Source organism: Eumetopias jubatus, unplaced genomic scaffold (genome assembly GCF_037043125.1).
Source record: "Eumetopias jubatus isolate StellerSeaLion01/CBP00866 unplaced genomic scaffold, mEumJub1_p1.0 scaffold_8, whole genome shotgun sequence".
NCBI lineage: Eukaryota > Metazoa > Chordata > Mammalia > Carnivora > Otariidae > Eumetopias > Eumetopias jubatus.
Window position 1 is genome coordinate 84,604,867 of NW_028274814.1, and position 19,444 is coordinate 84,624,310.

Sequence of the window (19,444 nt, forward strand, 5' to 3'; positions counted from 1 at the left end):
GGGTGTTTAAGAAGCTCCTCAGAGAAGGCATCCTTTAGGTTTTCATCCCTATGCCCCAGGACAGAATCTCTACACATACAAAGTGGGGACAGACTTACAGTACAGAGTGACGGATGGAGATGATAAAGGTATACTTTAGTGTTGCAGTTGGCATCAAATCTAAAAGCTTAGGCCAGCAAGCAAGGGGCTTCATTAAGTAACATTCCTTACCTCATCTCCCCCTATCTGATAAAGCCCTTACTTTTCAGATGAGTTGATCATATCCATTTCCCCTTTCTGTCTGCTACTGCTGATCCCTCCATCTGGAAGGTCAGGGAGGGGAGAATAATGCATGTCCGTTATTTCAAGACCAAGCTCTGTCTTACTTTCTGTTTCATCAGTATAAATACAAGTAATTTCTAGAGTCCCATACTACCATACACTTACCTATGTTTCCTTGCTTAATCACAGAGGTTCCTCTTCTCTCCACAATTATACTCTAAACACATGGTACTGAGTAAGCACTGGTAAGTGCTTATCTAGTTTGTGAGTCCAGCAGGAATCTCAGATGGCAAAAGAATGAAAGCCTCAGACTCCTCCTACCTTCATGCTACACCATTTCCAAAGCTCCTCCTTCCCTTTCCTTTCCTATCCAGAATCCCCTATCTTTAAGCCTACCTGTAAGGGTTGATTCTGGGTATGAAAAGACAACACAGTTCATACTTTTGGTTTCACAATTTTTCAGTTCATTTCAGTAAAAACATAATATAAAAGGCATTGCCACCCTCTTCCCCTCCTGGGGGTGATCCATCAAGCCTGTCAGTCTGGGCCGCTCCAGTGGTTCACAGCTCATCATGTGATATGTGCAGGGCATGGTCACATAGATCTGCAAATAGCACATAACAGTTTGAAGGAAAATGCCACTCTCATACCGATATATGCCACTATTGAGAAAATAACCAAAACCAAACTGGCACACACCAACCACCAATTTTCAAAGCATATCCTTTTAAATGACAAAACATTCCCACTATCTTCTCACCTGTATCTCAAGTGAGAGAGCCACAAATTCTGAAAGCTGACAGGAAGAGAATGGAGAGGAAGAACCCAAGTCCCTAAGTCATAGGCAACAGAAACCAAGTCTTGAGCTAACATCAGAGGATGGGGGTTGGGGGCGGGAGGTAGAGGAACATGCTAGGGAATGTGCCGGGTTCCAAAGGGCTGTGAGGACAGGCAGTAAAGTGGGAGTAGTTTACCTGTTCGCTTACTACAAAGTTTGTCTTTAACATTGTCAGCCTCTCGTGAAAAGAATTCAATGAGTTCATCCTCATATTCCTCCACAATGCTCTCACACTGTCAAGCCAAGGGAGAAACGAGTGAGAGAGGGCAGCAAGAAACAGCCTTTTGCCTCCACCTCCAGAGAGGAGGATGTTAGCACAACTTGCCACTTGGGGTCTCCAATAACTCCCCGAAGTTTCAAAAACCAGCTACCCACTCCCAAAGCTCACCGCAAACTTGAGAGTACCACTGATGTCCGAATCAATCCGGATGCCCTGTAGGTCCAGTTCACTGGATTCTCCACTCCTGCCCACTACACGTACGTAGTTCTTGCGGTGGGTGGAAGGGTCAATCTGTTCCCCATACTCCTTCATCCGGTCACATACCTCCTCTAGCAGCTCTGTGAGGTGGGCCTCTGAGCGAGCATAAGGCACCTAGAAATGTCCTCAGCCTTGGGTCACATTCTTCTACGTCTGTACGTTAGTAATTTATATCCTTACTTTTCCTTCCAAATTTAGTTCAACCAACCTATTCTAAAAAGCCTTCCCGAATTAAAAACAGTACAATTTATCTGTAGAGTTCCAGAGTGCTTTCAAATATACGATCCTATTTTACTTCGCTATCCAATTCTAAGAAATATAACAAGTATCATTAGCTCTAAATTCTAGATAAACAGAGACCTCTTTGATTAATCCTAGTTAACTATGTGTTTTTTTCCTTTGAATTCCCTTAATTCTTATGCGTGTAAGCTAATGATTGTCTTTCTTTGTATTAAATGAGACTAATACCTGTCCTCAATAGGAGCATTAGAGTGGTAGTATAGGCTTTGAGGATAACAATTATTAAAGCATCTCACACCTATCATAGCCTTAACTTTTCTTTATATACTGCTCACCAGATACAGCTTGGTGTATTTGTGTCATGTTTTCAACTAAAACATAAGTTTTCTAAATACAAGGATAAGACCATCTCTTTCTTTTTTGAATGAATGTATGTATATGATTATGCCATAGTGAGGACATGAGTGACATGAATTAAGGATGTGGAGAAGGGGGCTGATCAGGGTTTGCTAACAACCACAGCAGAAATAAAGTCTTAAGGTTTGGGGCCAGGAAGCAAATGCACAGGGTAGAAGCCTGGAAGCCTCTTACAAATGAGAAAACCCAATCTTTTAGATACCTCTCTGGGTCGATGTTTTCTTCATTTCTATTAAACCAAGGTCCTTCTTAATTAGCTGAGTCCTCATTCAAAGTCCAAGTGAGCTACTTTATTTGGGGGAACAGTAACAGTTACCTCCACCACTGACTGGCTGCCATCTGGATTAATTCGGAAAGAGCCCATCTGAATGGTCTTCTTGGGATCCACCTGGGCAATTTCCCACTCTAGTTCATCCACCAGAGCTCTGCAAGCTGGTGTGAGGCGAGAGAGAGGAGGAGGGAGGAGGGGAGAAAGGAATCACCCAGGGATTTCCATTCCTCCATCTCCCAGGGCCTGGATCTCATGCTCTCCCAAGGCTCTGTCTCTTCCACCCTCCTTCTCTCACTTCTCTCTTTTTGTGCCCTTACCTCCACAGTGTAGATCCTGGCTCCTCCGGGCCCAGGCAGTTCCCAGCAGGGCCCCCAGAAGCAGGGCCAGACAACCCCAGCCTTTCATCTTTAGCGTAACGGGGTTGCTCCACCTGGGTTTGGGTTGGCATAAAACATAGGTGTGAGCAGCCGTCTCCATTACTCCCCACCCCCCCCACCAACCCCCATCCCTCGTCCCAAGGCCTACAAAGGCCTCACGGTGACTCTGGCTCTACTTTTCAGGAAATGGCCAGGACACAAAGGGACTCCTCTGTTCCCAGCACTTGAGGCCTCGGATTCCCCCCGGCGGTGAGTGAGAGCGCGAGCTAGGGACTTGGGGCTCAGCCCCAGACACTACGTCGACAGGTGAGGCCCCAGATGTCAGCGTCGGCTGCCCAGGGCTCACAGGGTTATGTGGCAGCTGCGGAACGGAGGCTGGCGAGTAAGCGAGGACGGCAGGCACAGAGGAGCTGCCGGCAAGGGAGGCAGCTGATTCAGGCCAGGAGGCAGCGAGGTGGTGGGCGAAGAAGAGCACTCAATAACTGGGGCCTATTTGGACGCACCACCTTAGATTACTGCATCCCCACCTCCAGCCTATAAGCTATTTCCCGTGCGGACCAGCCCTCTTTCTAAGAACGCCGCCATCGCCTCCGCTCCAGTCCATCCCCGACACTTGGTGTCACTCGCACCCGTCCCACCTCTGCTCCCAGGGCCGCCGCCGTGGCCCAGGCGCTCGAAGACGGCCGGACTCTCACTTTAGCTCCGGACCCTAGCACCTGGCTGCTGGGGAGCGGGGCTGTCCAGGCTTCTCCAGAGCGCTCCGGCACTTTCCAGGCACGGATGCCCCAGCGACTGCCTGACCCAGCTCCTCGCACTCTAAGCGGCTGCCCAAGCGGGGCTCCGATGCGCGGCGGTGCGAGCACCACACCGGAGACCGACCCCAAACCCGCCCCTCCAAACTCTCGCGCGAACAGGCAGCTCAGGAGCGGCTTCCAGGCAGCAAGGACCCCGGTGGATCGCAGAAGGACCCAGACTTGCGTGGCGAGCAGCTCCACGTGACCACCAGGGGTCAGCCGAAGAATAGAAGTGGCCTGAAGCAAGGACAGTGCGCGGCGTGACGTAAGGAGGCGGTCAGGCGCGCGCCGGCGCGCGTGTCAGTCTAGGTGGGCTAGGACCTTCCAAAAGTAAGGTGCACTGCTAGCGGGTGAGAAGCCCTGGTTTCAATAGTCAGGAAACTACATCTCCCAGGAAGCACCGCAGCACTACACAGATGCCGTGTAGTGTACCAGTATCGACAGGTCTCAAGGTAACCTGGAACCTGTAGTCTGTCAGCTTCCCGAACTTCCCTTTTACACTTAACGAGGAAACCATACGCTACGTCTTAAAAGAATCTGACCTTAGGGTACTAGGCGGCCATTGCAAAGACCTAACATTGTGGAGGAAAGACATAATTATATTCCTCCAACATCTTTAACCGTGGACTCCAGAGCTTCACCTTCATTTCTAGGTGGGAATTTGAAAGCTTTGTTTTTTTCCAGTTGTTAAAGCTAATACAAAGTAGAGGAGGGCTTAAGTCAGAGCATCCCACACTCCCAGGTCTCTAATGACATAGATGACAGCCAATAATATTTTTGTTTTTATTTTATAAAACATGCAGTTTAAAACAAAATTTTAAAAATAACAAAACTGGGACAGGAGAGTGGATGGAAGACAGAGGCTTCTCAGCTGTCAGCAGGAGTGAAGCCAGCAGCCAAGCTTCGTCTAGGACCCAAAGGCCCTTTTGGCAATGATGGTGTTGGCAACACTGGTTTGCTAGGGGCACCAATACTCTATGTCCTGGCCCCTCCAGGCATCCCTCAAGCAGTCAGAGACTTGAGCTGTCTTGAGCTGCTGTTGTAAGCCTGTCACTGTCCAGGACTTCAGTCCTTAGCCAACTAGGAACCGAGAGTACTGGTTGTAGGAGCGTTTTAGTTTTGTGTGGTTTGTTTTGTTTTTTGCCTGGATATTAATTACCCAGGATATTTTATCGAGATTACCAATTACTTTCCATGTGGGTCATTTCTAGACTCTGTTTCTGGCCTGCTATTTTGCAAAGGAGGAAAAAGGAATCTGGCTCCTCTTCCCTTTGCAACAACTCTGTTGCATTCCAGTTCTATTAATAGCACCATCTGTAGACCCTGAGGAGGTCCAATTCTGGAAGCAGACAAGGTGTAGCCAACTTGGGAAGCCATCTCCCAGTTCTGGGACCACAGAACACTGAAGGGAGAGGGGGTAGTTCGCTAGGAGAGGGTGAGGTCAGAGCGCCAACACTGAAGAGAAGACAGCTGCATCTGTCAGAGACAAAACCAAGAGCATTGACTCTTAAGGTGAGTGTAGAAAAAGCAAGAGAAAAGAGGGCAAACCTGCCCCAAACATTTTAGAACTGGGCAAAAGGTTAGAATCAATGGAGAGTTTCAGTAATAAAATCTATTTCACTGAATGTTGGGAAGATTAAGTGCTTTGTAAACTATTGAGTGCTTTACAAATACAAGGTAGGGGTGGTACTGTTGCTGACATCACCATGATCATTATTATTATCGTGGGTATAATCTTCATATACGCAATCAAAACCCACCCTGTCCAGTTTCCCTTGTCCCATCCCAGGTCTTACTCTTGGGACTTGTCTGGCCCTCAGGTTCAGGCACCTTCCAGTCCATCTTTCGGCCCTTCTCATAAAGACCCTTGAGCACTTTGTGGAAGGACTCAGGCTCGGTGCCATTTTTGCTTAGCTCCAGATATTTTCGGTAGAGCTGAAGGGCTGTGCGGGCATCCTCAATACTGTCATGGGTTTCCCCTTGAATCTTTAAGTCTAGGGGAATTAGAAGTGGGATAGTTTGGGACCTAGCAAAAGAAGGTAAGAACATGTCCCCTACTCACATCTCCCAACTCCCAATAAACAATAAAACACTTGACTGCCCCCAAGGGAAAAAGCCAAACACCATCCCTAGTGCAGAGGGATACTGAAGCTACTTAAATCCATCAGTAACTCTCACCACTAACTCAGGGTCCTCCCTACTACTATGACAACTACAACAGTTTTTCCCACTCTTACATGAGCACCACAAGGGCCTACAAGGTACACCAACTCACCTAGAAAGTACCAAGCAAGGAATCGCAGGGAAATCATTCGTTTTCGGGGCATGTGAAAGAGATAGACAGTGTCAAGGACTTGGTCCTTGGGCACCTGGCAGAGATAAAAGAGTGGGAGACTGAAGGCAGGCGATCTGTAATTTCCCATTCTCCAAAAGCATAACGTAAACCAAAGAGCCCAAATTCAAAGACTCTTAAAAGAGCCCTGCCCGAACCATGAGGTTGATGACCCGGAAGTCCTTCTGCAGACCATGACCCACAAACTTGACTCCAATGTCTATAAGAAAACGAAGCTTTAAGTAGGTAGACTTGAGAGTTGTGAGGTGCTTAGAGGAAATCTTGGCATCTAGGTCTCCTGGCTTTATCCCCGAATACTGAGTCAAGTAATCCACCACCTAGGCATAGAGAAAAGGGTAAGTCGTTTAGGAAGTGAGGTGCAGTGTCTCCCTCTACCACTCTTCCCTGGGTTCTAGAGCACTCTACATATGCACAAGGTCTGTCTCACTTGCACCTCCATATCCTAATACCTGCTCCTGGGTAGAGATGTAGTCATCAATGAAGGGAATGCCCTCATTGGGTCCCTGGCCCCGAACACAGGTGATCCTTGCTACTGACATCTGGCTTGGTTTGATGGTAGACTTAGTGCCATCACTGCGTAACTCTGCTTCCTCCTACGTGACAAGAGTTGACAAGGAAATCTGAGAACTGCTTACAACTCCTAGTATCTCCAGAGTTCTGTTCCAACACCACACCCTTTTGGACTTTGTTACCTCATTAAGGGTGACAAACTCAGCATCCAGGCCCACCAGGTCCCCAACCTGTGGCATCTCATTCAGCATCAGTGGAATAAAGGTAGTATGTGTTTTCCGCTGCTTCCGTGCTAGTGAGGCTTCAGCCAGCAGGACACTTGCCTCAATAGGGTTCTTGACTGGAAGGGAAAATCCAGAAGACAGATGGGTGGGGATAGGGAAGTAACCAGAGGAGGGAAACCCAGATGGCTGACCAGAGACTGGGTCTACACTGTGATCCCTCAATAATCAAAGCATGTGAGTAAAAAGATCATGTCTGATGAACAGATGGATGGAACAGATCAAATCAGAAAACTTATTAAGGAATATGTTAAGAAAAAAACCAAAAAAGCAGAGAGGAAAGAGTAAGACTTTAGCTTAAAAAAATCCATAAAGTGGGCGCCTGGGTGGCTCAGTTGTTAAGCGTCTGCCTTCAGCTCGGGTCATGGTCCCAGGGTCCTGGGGTTGAGTCCCGCATTGGGCTCCCTGCTCTGCAGAGAGCCTGCTTCTCCCTCTCCCGCTCCCCCTGCTTGTGTTCCCTCTCTCACTGTGTCTCTCTCTGTCAAATAAATAGATAGAATCTTAAAAAAAAAAAAAAAAAATCCATGAAGTTGCAGGGAAACTATGGTTTAAAGACACCAAAAAGGGCCTTAGTAAGGAGTTTGTCTCCAAAAGAAGAAGAAAGCTTCACTTGGGGAGAAGAATGATTAGACTCAAAATCATAACCTTAGCCATTCTGATTAGATTTCCCTCCATCATCTCTTCCCCACTACACCTCAGGATCTGCAGATTCTAAATTTAAGGCCTGATGAACAGGACTCTCTTTAGTATCCCTGGAAATATTAATACTGTTCCCTATCCTAATCTTAAGAAGATCTCTTCCTAAAGATCAATCTAAACTGCCCACACCCTTTGGTCTACTCTGTACCACTTACTGTTCAGGTTGTATTTGGAATTAAGATTCCTTTTGACGTAATATAGGATAGCAGGCACTTTCCAATTCATGTCAAACTGCACAGCTTCGTGCTGGAAAAGAAAAAGCACTTAATGGCCTCCATATATGCCCCTTTTTCTTTTTTCCATAGCCAGACAAAAGATAGAACTAGGTGCTATTTTTTAATTCTGCTAATGCTTTTTATTCTTAAGGATCCCTCCCTCCCTCCTTCCCTCCCTCCGGAATCTGCGAATCTGCGTGGCATTCTCTAGGACGAGGATGAGAGCGCTAGGAAAAGGGGAGATAAAAGGGAGAACGGAATGTGTTACAACTAACCTTATCAATAGGTTCAATAAGAAAGTCATTAAAGAGATACCACTGCTGGTGGGTAACACCCTGTGGAGATAGAGAAAAAGGACTGTCGCTAAAGTAACAGCTGGATCACTCTGGCTCAGACTCAAGACAGGGACAGACCCAGGACTCCACTGTGGCGACCACCAGGAGTGTCGCTGCCTTGTATAATCTCACTCACCTCCTTACGCTGGTGGTAGGTCTCTCCAACTTTGATGTGAGCCACCAGGCTGCCCCCTGTGCGTGAGTCCAGGATGTGTACCACAGTAGCCATCAGGTCATACACATAGACACCATGCTCCTCCTCTGCCCTGGCTGGGCCCCACTGTGAGGGGGGTACCCAGGCTGCTAAGCTAAGTTTAAGGGTGGGGAAGGATGGGGAATGGGGATAGAGGACAGGGAGTTGGGGGTTTGGGGAGGGGGGGACCAAGGTGGGTTATCTCCATCCTAGCCCATCTATGACTCTCAATACTGAACTGAGTCACTCTGGAAAAGCCCACAACGGGTAAATACTCAGCTTTATTCCCTACCTTTTCCCTATACTAAGTTCCATCTTCCCCTTGCCCTGCTTCTGTCCCAACCTTCTCTCCCTTATTCCCCTTTCTCTTCCCAGTTGTTCAACAACCTGTATCTCATCCCCATCAGTCCAATTGCAAACATCCAGCCCCTTGTTCTTGGTCATCTTCATGCGAATGGAGAAAGGAAGCCAGACATTCTTCAACTCCTCAATGGAGGAACACATCAGCATACCCTCTGGACTCCCTAGTTCTTTCCTATCAGGAAAAGAGAATTAGAAATTTGTTCTGAAATCTAGCCAGTGACAAGAGGAGCCACTGGGTAGCTCAATCCTTTGACTACTGCCTCAAGGCCGTACCTACCAATCAGCCAAAGCAAATTCCTTGTTCTTGGAGATTTCCCCACCATGCTTCTTTATTGCCATCTTGAAGGCAACCTGAACACAAAAGAAAAAACTATCTGATTCCCAGGGTGTGTGGCTGGCTCAGTTGGTTAAATGTCCAACTCTTGGTTTTGGCTCAGGTCATGATCTCAGGGTCATGGGATCGAGCCCCAAGTCAGGCTCTGCACTCAGCACAGAGTCCGTTTGTCCCTCTCCCTCTGCTCCTCCCCCCTGTGCACTCTCTCCCTCAAATGGATAAAATAAAATCTTAAAAAAAAAAAACCTGATTCCCCAGGAGCATTAATCATAAATGGAGCACAGAAGGGAGAGAAACCTAAAAAGCACACTTAAAGCCCTGCTTCCAGACTTGGTCCTTACCTCAGCCTGCATTCTCCAGAAATCAGCTTCTTTCAAGCTGTTCACCTCACAGTTGATGACGAGAATATCTGGCAGATGGCGGATGTTGCGGGTCTGAATCTGAGAGAACAAAACAAGGAATGGCAGGGAGCCTACAGGAAAGAACCCTGGATGGGAACAGTAAAACCTGGATCTGCACTTTCAAACTGAGGTTCTTCCCACTCTCTACAGACCCCTAGATGGCAGTGCTGACACAGTTAGCCCCAGATGAGACCACAGCCAGGTCCCCAACGCAGGAGGACTCACCGTGGGCTGGTACTTTTCACAGTTGTCACACCAGGCCTGTGTATTCTGCTCCAGGCAGATGCTTCGCTTCAGCACCTGAGCAAAGTCACAGTTCTTCCCGGTTTTATCTGAGGGGAAACTGGATGCTTCACTCTCCGCTCTCCCTTCGGCCCACTGTTAGCCCCCCAACACCCTCTCCTTGATGTTACGGGACATCTGGGGGAGCCTTCCCAACCCAGCCACAGGGTATACCGCTGGTGCCTCCCTCGGGGTACGAGAGCGTGAAGAGCAGGGTGGATGAGGCCCGCACGGTCTCACTGCCACAGCGGCAGAGGCTGCAGTTCTCCATCTCACAGCTGAACAGCTGCCCGATGACTGAGTCCCCCGATGAGCAAAAGCTGCTAAGAGTGGGGAAGGCAATGCATGCACATGGAGGCAGTTAGGAGACCCCTGAGGTCACAGGGGGGCCTTCACCGTTCACAGCCCCATTTCATACCTGCCTCCAGCACCTCGATAAGCCTGGGGTACTTCCAGCTCCTGCATGTCCTGATGCAGCTGAGTGAGAATGAAGCGATTCCACCTCTGAATAAGCCTGGCCAGATTGCCTTTGCCTGAGGCCTCATCTGAGTCAGCCAGGATCAGACCAAGGGCTGACGCCTCAGGGATGGTGCGGAATGCCCGAAGAAAATTACTGCCCTGGAATCCAGGAAGTGTGTTGGTAAAACGGGGGAAAATTTTCTCTTTTGTGGCCGTCTGCACAGCAATGTCCCTGCCTACCGTCCACCTCCCTTCCCCTTTTATGGTTTCAGGTCTCCAGACACTGACCTGACAAGGGTCACCCCGAGAGAGATCCAACATGTGGAAGAGGAAGCCCAGCTCACAAGCCAGGCAGAACTCCTTCTGGCAAAGATGGTTCTGGATTAGACAGCGAACAGGCTCCAGGAAGTACAGCACCTGGGGGGCGGGAGAGCAAGAGAACTGAGGCAGGCCACCGGTACGGGGAGGAAGAGGGACAGGAAGGTTAAGTGAGCTGGCGAAGAATACAAAGCAGCAGGCCACTGAAGGATGGAGTGCACAGAGGAGACTTGAAGGCTGTGGAGCAAGAAAGAATAGTGGCAGAGGCCATGGTAAAGTGGGCTTGGTCGGAGAGGCCTGGAGAAAGAGTAGTGGGTGTGGGGCCGCGGAGACGGAGAAAGGCAGTAGGCCTGGTCAAGTCACCGGCGGAGCCACCCTTACCTGGATCATGCAGTTGCAGTAGGCATTGGGGATGTGGGGCTCTAATCCAGCAAACAGGGTCTTATTGTAGTGTTTGAAGTCAAAGTCCTCCAACCCTAGCTTGGAGTATTTGATGGTTACCTGAGGCAGAAACATTCCGAGCAAGATGAAGATATCCTCAGGGTCCCCTAGATCTTCCGAGAAGTCAGAACTTTCCCCAGAACCTCCCTCCCGAGTCCAGGTGGTAGGTGAAGGCATCTCGACTGAGTCCTTCAGTCCTTTCTCGTATGACCCCCTTGTCCCAGGGAACCTTTCCCCAAGTCCCAGAGGGCTCCTTCCTTGGTGTCCCCCAGCACCTTGCGGTACTTCTTCGAGACCATGTGCAGATGTGGCTCCTCTTCCCGTCCTATCGGTGACTCAGTGACCTGGCTGAAGCTGTCAAATTCACTGTCTGACTCCTTGAGTCGGTAAGGAATCTAGAATTTTTAAGAAGAGGTAATTGTGTTGGCTGTCATAATCACCTTTCGTGTCTGTCCCCCCACCTTGATCCCAACACTGAACACTTGATTTCCTGGGGTTTTCAGCAGCCACTGCTTCCTTTTTCTTCCCACTGCCACCCCCCCACCTCGTTACAGCTGGATGATGATGGCTTCCACGCCAGGCTCTGCACATTCACTCTGTCCAGCATCACACTACCAGACTCTCCCCAAATGCCTAGTTCAGTGCATCACTTCTCCCACTATACGCTTGGTATTCAGGCTTCACAACTGGGCCCTTTCCGACCTTAACGTCTTGCGAGTTCCCAAAACCAACCACCGCCCCCATCAGACATGCCTTTTGCAGTTATGCTTTCTGAGACCTTTGCTAACACTGACCTCTCATCTTGAACGTGCTCCCATGTTACTTTCTACTTACTCATCTTTCACCTTTCCAGCTCAATATCCACTTTTGTCAGTATGTCTTCCCTGACCACTCTGGCCCAGAGTAACACTTTCCCTCCAAACAGCCCTGGTACTGAATGCCTGCGACATTACTTCAGCATTTCACGAGAGAACATACATAATTTGTTACAGACAGGTCTAACCTTTACCAACCAAATACTAAATTTTTTTTTTTAAGATTTTATTTATTTATTTGAGAGAGAGAGAGACACAGTGAGAGAGGGAACACAAGCAGGGGGAGTGGGAGAGAGAGAAGCAGGCTTCCCGCCGAGCAGGGAGCCCGACGCAGGGCTCGATCCCAGGACCCTGGGATCATGACCTGAGCCGAAGGCAGATGCTTAACGACTGAGCCACCCAGGCGCCCCCAAATACTAAACCTCTTAACAGCTACCTTCTATCTTCTGTGTCTCTGAATCCTCCCTAACACCTAGCATGGTACCTTCAATTCAGTAGGCCTCAAAAGACCTTTACTGACTGACTAAAAGCAAAAACTGCTGAGGACTAGTAAAGAAACAAGACAGGAGAAATGCCAGGGGGCTGGGGTGGGGGCTGACCTTCTCTCCTCTCAACATACCTGATTGCGCAACCGGGTGCGGGGGTTGGGCGCGTAGCCAATGAAGCCCACCTTCTTCATGGTGCGAAGAATCTCTGCATCCACAGGGGGTGCTCGCCTGGAATGTAGTATAGTTCTAAGGCTTGAAGGTTGTGCTGTCTGCCCATCATATCCCCAACCCCCAAGGAGCCAGAAAAAAAGAAGATACTGAGGGCAGACGAAAATCAGGAAAGAAGATTACTACAGGGCTTGCTGAGAATCCTGGTATCTTGGTCCTTTCTCCCTCCCTCCTTTTGGCCCAGATGTGAGGTACAACCTGGGAGCTGGAGCGGAGTTGGCAGCAGGCCAATCAGAGAGAAGTGTGTCAGTGGTGAGCGGGACAGGGATGAGGGAAAGTGGCAGCAGGTCCTGGCTCCAGTCCAGAGGAGGCAGCGAGTCCACGAGACAGGGCAGAGCAAACTCGGTCTCACGGGAGTAAGGGTTGAAGGAAGGCTCAGGGGAATCAGTCCAGAGGTGCACACAGCCCTCAGAATCCCCAAAGGCCAGGGCCTGCTTGCTGGCCGATACATCAAATGTCATTAGCAGAGGCCCCACAGGATTCACATGAAAGATATCCGCTGGGTTGGCCAGGCCTGTGGGCTCACAAAACTGGCACTGCCCTAGAAGAGAGGAGGAAGCTCAATGAACCCTGAAAGTTGAAAGAGGGCCGTCCTCTTATGCCCTAGTATCAAGGAAAGATGGGGCCTAAGTTCATGCCTAGAGATACAAAGAATACCATCTGATGCCTTCCCATAAACCACAGGCAAGTCTGCTACCCCGTAGAGGCCGTTCTAAAGTTGTTTCACCTGCTCCGCCTTTATCTTGTTCTACGTTCTTCACACTCGGGGAGAAAATAAAAGTCTTAATCTCTGACCAAACCTAAGCGTGACCATGAGAGCCCACTGAAAGGTTACTATTTCCTCCAACAAAGAGGTTCCTGGGAGTACAGTCCTTCTGGTACCTAGTTCTCCTTCACTCATCAACGCCTCCCACCCCTCCCTGCATTCCTTCCTACCTGACTGGGAGATGATAGCAAGTCGAGAAGTATAGGTAGGGATGAAGCGCAAGAAGGCAGGATCCACGTGTACTTGTAGTGGTGTGATGGCACGCATCATGCGAAGATCATACACCTTGAGGAAACGGTCACAGGCCAGGCCGGTGAGGCGGCTGGAGAAGCCACAGGCGGCCAGCAGGTTGCCATGCACATCAAAATCTGACAGACTCCCTGAGAAAGCATCGAACTCATGCTCCACCTTAAAAGTACGGAGGTCTCGCAGGGAAATCTGAAGAAGAGATGACTCGGTTATCCTCCAGTACTGTCATCGGGAAAAGTACCTGCCACCTACCTCACCCCGTGAGGCCCCTGCCCAAAGAACTAAGGCTCTAGGATATGGGCAATTAAAGCACAGAAAAGGCAGAAGGAGAAGCCCAGAGCTGGAAGGGACCCCAAAGAGAACTCTTGTTTACTCTTTGGCCTGGAAGGTAACTAGTTACAACAGAAACCATCAGGCTGAAAGATAATCTAGTATGTCGTGGCTGAGGAGGAACTCTGTTTACTCCTCCCATCCCCCCACTACAGCCCCAGCACTGAGGGAAAGGAAGAGCCCAAACACATGTCTGATGAAACAGGGCCTTGTGGTAGGAGGAAACAGAACCGAGCCACCTTGCCAGATGTGTGGCCACAGAAGAAAAAGCGATTTGTCTGTCTCATAATAGTGACTCCCGGCGTCTCGACTGCATACTGGGAAGGAAAGCAGGAAAAACCAGTGAGAATCATTCTTCCCACAGACCAAAGGAACAGAAAGGTTGCACATACACTTAGTCATGTTCCCAGCCCAGGTATATCCCCAGGCCCCCGAAAGTCTCAGACCCTGCCTGGGTCTTTCCTGCCCCAGGCTTGTACCTTCTGAGTCTCCTGGACAGTGTTAAGGTCAATCTCCAGTATGTGGTTCTGCAGCCCACCAACAAGGAGAGTGCTGCCGTCAGTCAGCAGGAGACTGTGCATATCCTCACTCTCATCTAGCCTGTGGCGGAGAGAAAAGGCTAAGGGACCAGCCCTCAAAAGCTTCCAATCCTTTAGCCTTCCCATTCGAGGAGGGACCCTCTTTCCCAGTCCAGAGCTGAGAAGCTACTTACAGGTAATCAAATATAATGAGGCCCCCACGAGCCATATACTTGAGGTTGTTCTTGGTGAGAAAAAGAATACCATTTTCCAGGCTCTGGATCTGTCGAATGTCATCACTGCCATTGACCTGAAAGGATGAGTAACGCTCCAAGGCTGGGCCAAAAAATGAAGTAGCATGGCCCTGTGGGGGAGGGGGGGGAGATGAGACACACCCTGAATGGAGGGGCCAGATACAGGTCTGGGACTGGATGGATGTTGTTCAGCTTTCCTCCATTCTTGCTTGGCCTTTCTGGTTAGCAGCCCCTAAGGCATAAGCCCAGGGACCAATCTAAATGATAAGGACATTGATCATACTATCTATGTTCATTTAATGCTTTACAAAGTACTTTTGTAAAATCTACCTCATTTTATCCTCACAATGACCCTGCTGAATAGGTAATGGCTCAGTTGGTTAGAACAGTTTCAGGTCAGGGACATGGGTCCTTCCATCCTCCACAGGCTTTCTTATGTTCCACAGTCAAGTCTTAATCTCTACCAGCATCTGGGAAATGTGTACTGTGGGTCACAGGCTGGAATAGAGAGAACGTGAAACTCATTCCACCCTTGGCTCCTATGACATCATTCACTACTGGTTTCTCTCCTGACTCTTAGCTCATACCTTGTCCTTACACGCTTCCCTTCAGACCACTCTTGAAACATGGCTATTCCCAGTCCACTAGTTTCTTACTAGTCTTCCAAACTGATGGATCCTAACTCCCTTCCCTAGCCCACACCACTGCCTCAAGCTTCAGACTTATACATCCAAATACCTACTAAACATCTTTTAGATATTCCATGAGAACCCCAAACTCATTACATTCCAAATTAAATTCATCATTTTTACCTTATCTCAGTTAACTATATTCCCTATGGTACCACGACCTATGTAATGGATTAAGTCACTGGTAGTCAACTTAAGTCCTGTTTACGTCCTAATATTTCCCAAATCTGGGGCCCCTGGGTAGCTCAGTTGTTAAGCGTCTGCCTTCAGTTCAGGTCATGATCCCGGGGTCCTGGGATCCAGCCCCGCATCGGGCTCCCTGCTCAGCGGGAAGCCTGCTTCTCCCTCTCCCACTCCCCCTGCTTGTGTTCCCTCTCTCGCTGTGTCTCTGTCAAATAAATAAATAAAATCTTAAAAAAAAAAAAAAATAAGGGGCGCCTGGGTGGCTCAGTCGTTAGGTATTTGCCTTCAGCTCAGGTCATTCCTGGGATCGAGCCCCACGTCGGGCTCCCTGCTCAGTAGGAAGCCTGCTTCTCCCTCTCCCACCCCCCTTGCTTGTGTTCCCTCTCTTGCTGTGTCTGTCAAATAAATAAAATCTTAAAAATAAATAAAAAAATAAATCTTTAAAAATATATACAAATATATATTTCCCAAATCTGTTCTCATGTATACATCTCTACAGTGCTTCGTTCAGGCCTTCATATTCTATGTGAACTGCTACAATAACCTGCAAACTGATCTCATGGAGTCCTGCCCTGTCCCCCTTAAATCAAACTCTCTACTTCTACCTCAGCACTCTAAGATACAAACCTAACCTTATCATTCTGGATAAAAATCTTCAGTAGTGTGAAGGATCAAGTCCAGGCTCTTTTAACACAGCATATGAGGTTTTTCTAGAATGTTCTCCCCCCACCCCCACCCCACCCCCCGGATATCTACATGGCTTCCTTTCTCCCTTCTAGAGGACTTAGAAAGGATAGTGCGGACTGTATCCAGGTATCCACTCAAATATGGCTTTATCTGAGAGACCTTTCCCTGACCAACTATCTAAAACAGTAACATCTCCCACCCTTCATTACCTCAACCCCCTTACTCCATTTTATTTTCCTTAAAGATACTAAACAACACTTAATATAAATGTATTTTTGTTGACTTCTTAAATGTTCATTCTAAACCTAGACCACACGGCAAGGTCTGGCACTTAGTAGGTGCTCAAAAAACACTAGTTGAATGAAGTCATGTCTATCTCTTCAGCTTTATCTCCCAGTGCAGTAAACCCTCATTACTTAAAGTTCCTGCACTCTGCAATCCACTGTATAGTATCTTGGAAATCTTTATCTTGTTGCTTAGGCCAAGACAGCATTTCCCCCTCTTCTTCACCTGACTCCTACTCACCTCTCAAAAACTCACTTTAGGTGTCACTTCTTTCTGGAGGCCCTCTGACCCCTCTCCACTCAGTACATGTTTTCATACTGGCACTCAGTAGTTTATATCTTAAGTTCGTAATCAGTAAGTGAAACAGTTTAGTTTCTTCTGAAGTATCATGAAGTTATCTGCTTATGTATCGTTTTTTCCTCATTGTTCTATAGATTCCTCGAGGGCAAGGATTATGTTTCAGCTTTATTCCCTGGGCCTAGCATAGCAGTAAATACTGCATACTGAAATGAATGTATTACCAAAAAAGCTCATTCCTTCTAATGAGAAAAGCACAATTCATGCTCTATGGAAGGTAAATTAGTAAACCAAGGATAAGGTGTTATTTCCTACAAAATCTTGGGCTCCCTAGCATATTGGCAATATAAATACACATTTTAAAAAAATTAACATTGATAACTGCTCTCACAGAGATTAAAATCAGCCAGAGAAGACAAAATGATTCTGTGTAAGGTAAGTAGAAACACGTGTTAAACATTCTATAATTAAAAAAATGGTAAAAAGAGGAGGGGCATTAGAGACTGGATTTGGACACTACAGACTAACTGATGGATATAGTTATCAAGATTAATCAAAGCTTGGAAGGAGCAAATAGTGGTAGAAAGAGGACTTCTGAAAAAGAACGCCTATGTAACTTCTCCCTGGATCCTATGGCTCCTTCCACTCCCCTCCTCCTGACTTGACTTAGGGACCCAACTAACTCTCATCACCTCAACTCAGTTCTGGCTCCCAGTAAAGCAGCTGCCCTTGGGCTAAAACCAGATAAAAGACCTCCAACATCTCCGTTCATCCCTTACAAAGGGGTACAGTTCTTACCCCGTGGCTTCCCACCCACAGCATCTCCTCGTGCAAGTCAAAGTGGGAGACGGAGACAGGCACACCCACTTCGGCCACCACACTGTGCAATTCAGAGTAGACACCTTCCATTATGTGCACTGACTCCTGGACAGGAAGAGCCTCCAAGGCCACCCCCTCCGGGTCCAGCTCCACATTCTGTAGCAGACTTGGGTTCAGGTGGGCATCCAGGACAGGGTCCAGGGCAGAATGCATGGCTGGGGCATATTCTGCCAGTCCAGGGTCCAGACCCTCGAAGTTCATGATGACGATGGCAGATTAGACCCTTGTCACACCCTCCCTTGCAACAGGTCCTTAACAGGCCTGACTCAACCTTCAGCAGAACAGCACCAGTGGGCCTAGAATGGACATCCTGGCCTGCAAAGGGAAAGAGGTAGCTGAGTCAGTGGCAGGCCGAGGTACCTGTATTTAGTGTGTTCTCGATTATCTGGGCGGGAGGGAGATGAGGCAGGCAGATGTGAGAATGTCAGGTAGGGGATGAAGCAGGCAGGAAGGGGATGGGCAGTGGGGGTAAAGGTGGAAGTCATGTCCCTTTTTCTCCTCTAGGCCCTCTGTACTCCCCACCACCCCACTATCTAACCTAATGACTTCCTTTCCATCTCCCTTCAGGCCTGCTCACTTGCCTGGTTCACCCCACAACCATCAGTGGAAGGAGCAGCAACTGCGGGACAGGAGTTAGACAGAGGGGCTAAGGTGCTTGCTTCCCAAAATTAGGGACGAGGGGTACGGGGTTGGGAGGTGAGAACGAAAGAAGTCAGTTTCCCAGAATCCTCTGCAACGTTACCCAGGATTCTCCAGGGAAAAATAAGAATGTCCAGTTACCCACAATTGGGGCAGGGGTGGGGGGACATTATGAAAATGGCTAGTTACCCACAATTCTCTAGGGGAACCAGAGAAATCAATTACCCAGAATTCTTCCCCGGCAGCGGGGAGGGGAGGGATTAGGGCAGGGGTCAGATGTGTTTCTTGGGATGCTTATGGGGATTGGGTCATTACCAAGATTTCTCCATGGCGGATATTTTGGAGCGCGTGGAATTAAAACGAGTAGGGGAGAGAAAGCGCCGTCACCTCCGCGGGAAATTCCAGTTTCCCCAATTCTCCCCCGCGCCTGATGCTCAACCAAACCCTACGGCGGAAAGGACGTCGCCCTCCCAGTCGGAGCTTCCAATCAGGAAGGGTGTGGGGCTCACCTAAGCCAATCAGAAGGAGCCAGGTACAGACGGCTCCGCGAGAAGACGCGTGACGTAAGGGCTGGGCAAAAACAAAGTTACGGGCCGCCGGTCGGGACAAACGGCGTCAGACTCTGGCCGGCCGTATTTGGTGTGAAACGTAACCCCTTCTCTTTTAAGCTTTCTTTGAACAAAACTATGAGAACTCGCTGAGACTCGAGAAACTCGAGAAACTCGAACTTCCATACTCCCTATAACTTTAGAAACTCTAGAATAAGGGACGCCCAAGGTAAAGTACTAGGAATCGACTGCTGGGTATTCCCAGCCTGGTCCAGTCCACCCCCTCTGTCCGCTGGGCTTTTGTGAGGCTGGTCCAGTCCACCCCCTCTGTCCGCTGGGCTTTTGTGAGCTACTCCGCCACTTCTCACCCTGTTGCCCCCGAAACTCGCCGGCATTTCCTATCATTTCCAGGCATGGGAGAGAAAAAAGGAAGCGGGAGCCAGGTTCTTAACACGGCCCAACTAGCCGCGTCTTCTACGATTCTGTAGGTATCCATCTGAAACTCCCATCTGTGATGATCCCCTCCCCACCTGCCCCATGATAATCCCGGGGAGCAAGACCCCTCAGCTATCAAATTCCCCAAGCTGTTGAAGCAGGACGTTCTCCCTCAGAGGGGGATGAGCACGGCAAATTGGGACATTTGCTTACCCCAAACTCTTACAGATTTAGCATCAACAGTTAGTTTTAGGGATTCTTGGGGTCTGATTCTGAGCTTGAACTGCTGTGGAA

The 19,444-nt window shown here is 48.7% G+C and overlaps 2 protein-coding genes across 10 annotated transcripts; both read right to left on the reverse strand.

The window, feature by feature from the left end:
• Positions 1 to 702: 702 nt before the first annotated feature.
• CNPY2 (canopy FGF signaling regulator 2) lies at positions 703 to 4,025 on the reverse strand. Of its 2 annotated transcripts, none has more exons than XM_088025234.1 (6): positions 3,578 to 4,025; positions 2,823 to 2,935; positions 2,551 to 2,666; positions 1,488 to 1,691; positions 1,236 to 1,332; positions 703 to 865 (listed from the first exon to the last, which is right to left on the reverse strand). In XM_088025234.1, exons 2-6 carry the CDS (start codon positions 2,908 to 2,910, stop codon positions 822 to 824), a joined length of 549 nt encoding a protein of 182 aa, XP_087881360.1. In that variant the 5' UTR covers positions 2,911 to 2,935; positions 3,578 to 4,025; the 3' UTR covers positions 703 to 821. The 2 variants fall into 2 exon arrangements, with proteins under 2 accessions (XP_087881360.1, XP_027966537.1); XM_028110736.2 differs by having other exon boundaries at positions 3,521 to 4,025.
• Positions 4,026 to 4,445: 420 nt separating this feature from the next.
• PAN2 (poly(A) specific ribonuclease subunit PAN2) lies at positions 4,446 to 18,627 on the reverse strand. Of its 8 annotated transcripts, none has more exons than XM_028110731.2 (26): positions 18,483 to 18,627; positions 17,448 to 17,843; positions 14,449 to 14,564; positions 14,216 to 14,336; positions 13,976 to 14,053; positions 13,328 to 13,595; positions 12,590 to 12,932; positions 12,295 to 12,391; positions 11,136 to 11,255; positions 10,801 to 10,920; positions 10,390 to 10,518; positions 10,061 to 10,260; positions 9,817 to 9,962; positions 9,586 to 9,692; positions 9,301 to 9,399; positions 8,903 to 8,976; positions 8,650 to 8,797; positions 8,206 to 8,349; positions 8,010 to 8,069; positions 7,675 to 7,765; positions 6,722 to 6,879; positions 6,479 to 6,622; positions 6,167 to 6,346; positions 5,952 to 6,045; positions 5,473 to 5,670; positions 4,446 to 5,152 (listed from the first exon to the last, which is right to left on the reverse strand). In XM_028110731.2, the coding sequence occupies exons 2-26, from the start codon at positions 17,727 to 17,729 to the stop codon at positions 5,118 to 5,120; spliced, it is 3,552 nt and encodes a 1,183-aa protein (XP_027966532.1). In that variant the 5' UTR covers positions 17,730 to 17,843; positions 18,483 to 18,627; the 3' UTR covers positions 4,446 to 5,117. The 8 variants fall into 8 exon arrangements, with proteins under 8 accessions (XP_027966532.1, XP_027966531.1, XP_027966534.1 ...); XM_028110730.2 differs by having other exon boundaries at positions 9,817 to 9,965; XM_028110733.2 differs by having other exon boundaries at positions 10,061 to 10,119; positions 14,449 to 14,618.
• Between the last annotated feature and the right edge of the window lie 817 nt (positions 18,628 to 19,444).

Coding starts and splice junctions, on each gene's coding strand:
- CNPY2 (XM_088025234.1), bottom strand. CDS start 2,910: ATGAAAGGCTGGGGTTGTCTGGCCCTGCTTCTGGGGGCCCTGCTGGGA. Junction 2,667..2,822: donor CCAGGATCTACACTGTGGAG/GTAAGGGCACAA, acceptor GCCTCACACCAG/CTTGCAGAGCTCTGGTGGAT. Junction 866..1,235: donor ACTTTGTAGTAAGCGAACAG/GTAAACTACTCC, acceptor TGCTATTTGCAG/ATCTATGTGACCATGCCCTG.
- PAN2 (XM_028110728.2), bottom strand. CDS start 17,729: ATGAACTTCGAGGGTCTGGACCCTGGACTGGCAGAATATGCCCCAGCC. Junction 8,798..8,902: donor GAATTTGCTTTGGCTGATTG/GTAGGTACGGCC, acceptor TTTTCCTGATAG/GAAAGAACTAGGGAGTCCAG. Junction 7,766..8,009: donor TTATTGAACCTATTGATAAG/GTTAGTTGTAAC, acceptor TTTCTTTTCCAG/CACGAAGCTGTGCAGTTTGA.